Source organism: Argentina silus, assembly GCF_951799395.1.
Source record: "Argentina silus genome assembly, chromosome: 15".
Lineage (NCBI taxonomy): Eukaryota > Metazoa > Chordata > Actinopteri > Argentiniformes > Argentinidae > Argentina > Argentina silus.
In genome coordinates, this window is record NC_139669.1 from 7,412,022 (window position 1) to 7,419,974 (window position 7,953).

Here is a 7,953-nt window from a genome sequence, read left to right on the forward strand (position 1 = left end):
CAGCAACAGAGACAAATATGTGTTAGCATTCAGAGCCGGTCGCAAACAAGTACACAATGTGCATTGGACAGCCAAGGCAAACCCTCCCTATTCATATTCATAGCCACATCACTCTGCTCTAGACGTCTGCGGAATAGACTCTAATGTGAAGAAGACCAGCCTGTTCAGTCCTTGTTCAGGTATCAAGGCAGTAAAACCAGCCTGTTCAGTCCTTGTTCAGGTATCAAGGCAGTAAAACCAGCCTGTTCAGTCCTTGTTCAGGTATCAAGGCAGGAAGACCAGTCTGTTCAGTCCTTGTTCAGGTATCAAGGCAGGAAGACCAGGCTGTTCAGTCCTTGTTCAGGTATCAAGGCAGGAAGGGCAGATTCTCAGGGTAAACAATAACTACTCATATACAGTTAGCTCTGTTCATTCTAACTGTCCTGGAAATGCTTAACATGGAAATTGTTAACGTCCATAATCATTACAGGATTCCATGAGGAAAACCTGCCTGTTAGCCACAGGTCAGAACCTGCTGACACGGCCGAGAGAAGAGAGGGCTGATGAAAGGGAAAAAAAAACTAAAAAAGAAAGAAAGAAAGGAAGGAAAGAATGAAAGGGATGTCTTCCCAGGTCTCTGGCTGAGACGGTGTGAATTCTCTGAAGCTGAGGGCGTTTGTGTCGGCGCACAGACAGCTGAACAGGCTGTCTCAGAGGACAGCTCTAAAAATAGGACCTGGCTTCTCCACGGCCAGCTCCTGACTGGTTCGTCACTCCTGCATCTCCTCTCGCCCCCAGTGTCCGGGCCTGAATGTTCACCAAGCGCCTCCGTTTCCCCAAACCTCCAATCCCAATCTCACTGAAGCCAACTAGCAGCAGCCAGGGGCCAAATCTGAACATCTCAATATTGGGGTGTTGGGTGGTGGCTGTTATACTTACAATTATTTGACGGTGTCAATTTTTTAATCTTAGGATGCTATTCAATCTAAACCTGTATCCAGCTGTATATTCCAGGGTTAAACCCAAACCATGTTCTTCTTGAAAGAATGAATATATACCCAAGTTAATGTTGAGCAAATGTACTCAATAAAAGCAAATGTTTTGCATGAGAACGTCTACGCTTTGTTTCTATAAGCTCAGGGTGGTGATGTTTGTTTATCGTTTTTGTCTCCAATTCCAAAAAACTCAATTTACAGTTTTTGACTGTATAAGCTCCTGATTCTCCTCAGCGAGGTACAGAGAGTCGATTACAATAACGTGATTATCACCGAGGACATGAATCGCTCTATTCTCCCATCTTCAAACATCATTAAACATGTGTGCAGCAGCTTAGATTAGACGTGGCTCCTACAGCTAAACGACTATCATTATCTGGGTTTATAATCCCTAAACTGTACGGCAATCAGTGCTATCATTCTGGCCGTAGGCTACTTCGTATAAATGGCCATATTCCTTCTCCTCTCCTCTCCTCGCAAATATTCTCTGCTCTGCATATCTTCAACAGAACATATTTACTTACCGTGTTTAATAAGCGTTACAGCATGTGAGAGTAATGGACCGAATCAACCGTTTCTCATACATGCATTTCCACAGAGATTCAATTGCTTTCCCAATGAATGTCACGATGATATTGTTCTGAGCGTGATGTATCTCCCCCCCGGTGTTTAAGGAAGAGAGGAGAGATGTTTCCCTTTTATCATTCTAGACAGCAGCAAATGACAGACGTGTCTAAAAGGAAGACCACCACCAGACGTCAACGAGTGAGACAGACGCACACAAACACCACAACACACACAGACAGCGTTAACGCAGACATCTAGGGAGCATAGGTTAGTGTACACACACACACACACACACACACACACAGCTAGTGTTGTTAACAGATACGGTACCTGAGCTTTAGGGCATTCCTGGGAGGCAGAATGAAATGAGCGCCGGGGAGAAAAGCAGAGAGGAGTATGAGTTATCAAACATGCCACACACACACACACACACACACACACATCACTCAACTGTGAGGGATATTAGGCCTTAGGCTTCAACAGGAAAACTGTTCAAAAGCAAGATTTTGCACCAGTCAGTCAGTCAGTCAGTCAGGCAGGCAGGCAGGCAGGCAGGCAGGCAGGCAGGCAGGAAGAGGGGGAGGGAGAGGAGGAGTAGAAACACACAAACATGTACATTATTCATCAGTCTATCGCTCTCATCCCTCCCTGATTCACATCATCACTCTGAGGCTAGGACACACTCCTTCACTGCTAGGGCATAAAAGACCTTACAACACACTCATCCAATCCAGCACGCACACACGCGCACACACACACACACACACACACACACACACACACACACACTACACACACACTACACACACACACACACTATACACATACACACACTACACTCCCACACACAGAGCGCTACAGTCAGTAGAACTTGGAAAATCATTCTAATTGCGTCTGGGGGCGCAGTCAAATAGGCGGCCATATTGTGGGACCAAATGGGTGGAAATCATCATTAAATACTATAACACCCCCCCCCCCCCCCACCCCCGAGGGGGGGTTCAATCTTATATTGAAACAATTAACACCAACCATGGTGGTGAGTGAGGTGGTGGCTGGGGAGGGGGGGAGGTGGGCCGGAGGCGGGGTAAGATGAACTGAGGGCCATTGATTCGCTGAGCGGGTGTCGGGTCTGTATAATTACTGAACAGCTGCTCCGAGCCTCAGTAACCCTGGGAGCCACAGGGCCAGACCCTGAAGAGAGGGATGAATTACTCATCCAGTCAGAGAGAGACGAAGGGAGAGAGGGAGGGAGAGAGAGAGACCTACAGCAGTCTATATGTCAGTACTGAGAGAGAGAGAGAGAGAGAGAGAGAGAGTCAGAGACACAGCCAGAGAGACAGAGAGAGAGACAGATAGACAGAGAGAGAGAGAAATAGAGAGAGAGAGAGAGAGATGGAAAGAGAAAGAGATTTAGATAGATAGATAGAGAGAGACAGAGACAGATAGACAGAGATACAGAGAGACAGAGAGACAGAGAGACAGAGAGAGAGAGAGAGAGAGAGAGAGAGAGAGAGAAAGAGAGAGAGAGTGTTTAGTATAACTGCTGTCCATTCTGAGAACAGAACAAGGGTCTCAGTGTGGCCAGACCGGTCTGAGCGCGTGCGAGCGGCGTGTGATGCATGTTAACACCACTGAAAGGCTCATAGTTAAAACAGCCAACAACGGCTCATTTGACCTCTTCATATCCATTTATGGCAGTATTCATTGTGACTTCTGTCATGTAATATTCATATATATTTTATGCATGTATATTTACGGTAACGTGGTTAAATTCCCTTGAAGGCTTTTTCCTAGCCAGCTTGGAGGCTCTCTAGGTGGGAGCCTGAGTGTTCCTTCTTCCATGTCTATGCTGGATGAAACCAGACCATGTCTTATACAGTAGCTGAGAAAGGTACAACGGATGTCTCCTTACTGTCCTTTATTTATTCATTCAGGTATTTCCTCTTGAGCATCTCTGTGTGTGTATTTGTTTGTGTGTGTGTTTGTGAGAGAGAGTGTGTGTGTGTGTGTGTGTGTGTGTGTAAGTGAGTTTGTGTGAGAGAGCGAGAGGGTTAGAGACAGAGTGTGTGTGTGTTTGTGCATGCGTGTGTGTTTGCGCGTGTGTGTGTGTGTGGTTGTTTGTTTGTATGTGCACACGCGTGTGCGTGTGTGTGTATACAGGAAGTATAAGAAGTCCCAGAGAGACCTCCAGAGCAGGGTTATCCCGCTGAAGGAAACATACTTCCGTGCCATAATTTAGATGTGCTCCCACCCCATCAGAGGAACAAACATGCTACACCCTCTCATCTCTACTGTACACAGTCCCTGGGAGGGTGTCAGAGTTAAAGGGATGTTCTCTGTCCCTGGGAGGGTGTCAGAGTTAAAGGGATGGTGTCTACACCTGGGAGGGTGTCAGAGACACTAACACTAAATCCCATCAACCGTTTCCAGTTGTATTCTCTCCTATGGTAGAAATACATGGGGAATCTCACGTCTAATCTCACGCCAAAGACACCTGACGGAGCAGCCCTTCGCACCGAGGGGAACGCGAACGGAACATCACCACACACTACCTGCAGTCAATTCCACAAACCTCCACCCTCTGGTCCACTTCCACAGGGACTTACTGGACGTGTGAGTGACAAGGATGAGGCCCAGCTTTGCTTACTACACAGCTCTCTACCCCTCTGCCACAGTTTCTCTTCTGTGCAATGTTTCACCTTTAAAACCGCCTTGGGGCTTGGAGGAAAATCCCACCACAGCCTGCCAGTCCTAATGCCCAGATTAGCCCCCTGCATGTCAGCTTAGCATCCCCCCCCCCCTTTCTCTCCTCTCTGCAGTAGGCTCATTGCCTCCTGGGGAGTTACACCCCCTACACACTACACTGTAATACATACTACACTGTACACACTACACTGTACTACACACTACACTACACTGTACTAAACTACACACTACACTACACACTAAACTGTACTACACACTACACTACTACAAACTACTACACTGTACTACACTACACTTCACTTTAAGTGCACTCAGCCAGTCCATTTGGGGGAGAGGTTGCCATGGCACCAGGGTGCGGAGCAGCGAGGGAAGGAGAGGAGAGAGGAGAGAGGAGAGAGCAGTTTGTGGCAGGCGACACTGAGGCCATGAGAAAGTTCACTCCATCCTCTTATGTCAAAAACCCACAAAACCCAGAGGCATAAGGGCCATAGGGGCTGGAAGGGGAGGATGTAGGGGGGGGGGGGGGTGGAGATGACATCTGTCGCGTTTCCACTTTTAACAGGGGACGCCGGCGTTCCACAGAGACCCCGGGAACACACTATCTCTGGGGAATGATCGGAATGACAGGAATGGAATAGAACGGGACCGAACGACAGAGCAGTGTAGCCGTGGCAACCACACCGGATACAGTACGGTCACATGGTCGGTCACACCGTAGGTACCCCCGGAGGTTGCCATGGACACCATCATGCACTGTAGGACCATTCAGGCACAGCTAGAGCCACCGCAAGACACACACACACACACAGCTTTTTTAGGTTTTGGGGGTTGTTGCATAAAGATAGGCGCAGCTTTGGGACACATGAACAGAGGCCCTGTTCTCTCTCTCTCTCTCTCTCTCTCTCTCTCTCTCTCACACTGCTCTCTTCTTCCCTCCCCCTCCCCCTCCTCCTCCTCCTCTCTCTCCCTCCATCCCTCAGCTAATTTCTCTGGAGAAACTAACCAACTCTATAATTACCACAGACATCAACTGTGGACGGATCAACCAGCTTTTCCCTTCAACTACTGAAGTTACTGCAGATGGGGGGGTAGAGGTACTACAGTAAAACAGGGTAACTACAGTAACTACAGTAAAGCAGGGAAACTACAGTAAAACAGGGTAACTACAGTAATACAGGGTAAATACAGCAAGTATAATAAAGCAGGGTAACTTAGTAACTACAGTAAAGCAGGGTAACTACAGTAAAACAGGGTAACTACAGTAACTACAGTAAAGCAGGGTAACTACAGTAACTACACTAAAACAGGGTAACTTAGTAACTACAGTAAAGCAGGGTAACTTAGTAACTACAGTAAAGCAGGGTAACTGTAGTAAAGCAAGGTAAATGCAGTAAAGCAGGTTAACTACAGTAAAGCAGGGTAAACACAGTAACTACAGTAAAGTAGGGTAATTGCAGTAAATCAGGGTAACTACAGTAAAGCAAGGTACATGCAGTAAAGCAGGGTAACTGCAGTAAAGCAGGGTAACTACAGTAAAGCAGGGTAAATGCAATAAAGCAGGGTAACTACAGTAAAGCAGGTTAACTGCAGTAAAGCAGGGTAACTACAGTAAAGCAGGGTAACTACAGTAAAGCAGGGTTACTACAGTGAAACAGGGTAAATGCAGTAAAGCAGGGTTACTACAGTAAAGCAGGGTTACTACAGTAAAGCAGGGTAACTACAGTAAAGCAGGGTAACTACAGTAAAGCAGGGTTACTACAGTGAAACAGGGTAAATGCAGTAAAGCAGGGTTACTACAGTAAAGCAGGGTAACTGCAGTAAAGTAAGGCAACTGCAGTAAAGCAGGGTTACTACAGTAAAGCAGGGTAACTACAGTAAAGCAGGGTTACTACAGTGAAACAGGGTAAATGCAGTAAAGCAGGGTTACTACAGTAAAGCAGGGTAACTACAGTAAAGCAGGGTAAACACAGTAAAGCAGGGTAACTACAGTAAAGCAGGTTAACTACAGTAAAGCAGGGTAAACACAGTGACTCACCGTGTGGTATCCTCTGGCTATGGGGGGCTTGCCGGTGGGGTAGGGGTCCACCGTGTCGATGATGGTCTGGCGCTCTCCCTTCTGGTTGATCTTACGGAACCTCCGCCGAGACTGTCTGTGCGATGCCTGCCGCTGGAAATACTCCTCATTTTCATCCATATAGTCCACCTGGAAGAAGAGAGGAAGAAAGGAGTGACTGTCTCTTCTTCTCGTCCCCCCTCCTCCTCCCTCCTCCTCCTCTTCCCGCCCCTCTCACTGCGTAAAAATAGCAGCGTGTGTGTGGGCTGCACCTATCTAGCCTACGTCAATGAGCTCACACTACTCTACTGTAGAGAGAGGGTGAAGGAGAGAGAGAGAGGGGGGGAGAGAGAGAGAGGGTGAAGGAGAGAGAGAGAGGGGGGGAGAGAGAGAGAGGGAGAGCGATGGGTGGATGGATGGATAGAGAGGGGAGAGAGGGATGAGGAGAGAGAGAGAGGGAGAGAGAGTGACAGACAGAGACTAGCCCCCAGCCCTGATGTGACAGAGTCAGTGTGTTCAGTCAGTCAGACAGTCACTGTTAGTCTCCTAGATGACGACCTCTGCTATGCCTGTCTGTCTGCTTGTCTGCTTGCCTGTCTGCCTGCCTGCCTGCCTGCCTGCCTGCCTGCGCCTGCTTGTCTGCCTTTCTGCCTGCCTGCCTGCTTATCTGCCTGTCTGCCTCCCTCCCTGCCTGCCTGTCTGTCTGTCTGCCTGTCTCCCTGCCTGTCTCCCTTGCTCCCTGCATGCCTGTCTCCCTGCCTGTCTTCCCCCCTGTCTCCCTCCCTACCGGTCTCCCTCCCTGCCCGTCTTCCCCCCTGTCTCCCTCCCTGCCACCTAACAGAGACACACAGCAGGCAGTCAGGTGGAACTAAACCACTGCCATCATCACCACGGCAATAACTATTCATGACATATTCCATCCAGCGTTTGGAGAGAGAGGGATATCAACGTCCTCTCTCAGTCATTGAGAGATAACCAAAAATACATATTTCACAGCGACGCTCGGCCTCGGAGATGAGACAGTTCAACACTTCACTGTGAGAGCAGCAGTGGATTCCTCTTCTTCATCATCATCATCATCATCTGAAGCATAGTGAAAGATGGTAGGAGGAGAGGAGGAGAGGATGAGGAGGGGAGGATGGAAGGAGGGGGGGAGAAGGAGAGGAGGAGAGGAGGGGGAGGATGGGAGGAGGAGGGGAGGGTAGGGTAGGCTGGCACAGTGAGGGCGTTCACGGTTGGCACACTCCTGCCTGCGCCTCACTTCTCCTCTGCAGCTTCACATTTCACAGCACAGGGATTACACATCAAATATCTCTCTCTCTGCCTCTCTGTCTCTCTATTTCTCTCTCTCTCTCTCTGCCTCTCTCTCTCTCTCTCTGTACCAACTGCTGCTATGGCAACGGTATGGGAGTTGTGGCAGAGAAGAGAAAGTGCGTGCATGTGTGTGTGTAGCCGGGGTCTTATGTGTGTGTGTGTGTGTGTGTGTGTGTGTGTGTGTGTGTGTGTGTGTGCGTGCGTGCCTGTGTGTGTGCGTGCGTGCCTGTGTGTGTGTGTGTGTAGCCGGGGTCTTATGTGTGTGTGTGTGTGTGTGTGTGTATGGTGTATCAGTATCATAGCACCCCAAAGCCATTCTCCCAGTAATTATGGGGTGTT

The 7,953-nt window shown here is 48.6% G+C and overlaps 1 protein-coding gene across 1 annotated transcript in view; it reads right to left on the bottom strand.

Moving 5' to 3' along the window:
* rapgef2b (Rap guanine nucleotide exchange factor 2b) overlaps positions 1–7,953 on the bottom strand; it is a 98,488-nt gene that overhangs the window by 42,630 nt on the left and 47,905 nt on the right. The window contains 1 exon segment of the mRNA XM_083686650.1: positions 6,283–6,450. Coding sequence (XP_083542776.1) covers positions 6,283–6,450 — 168 coding nt within the window.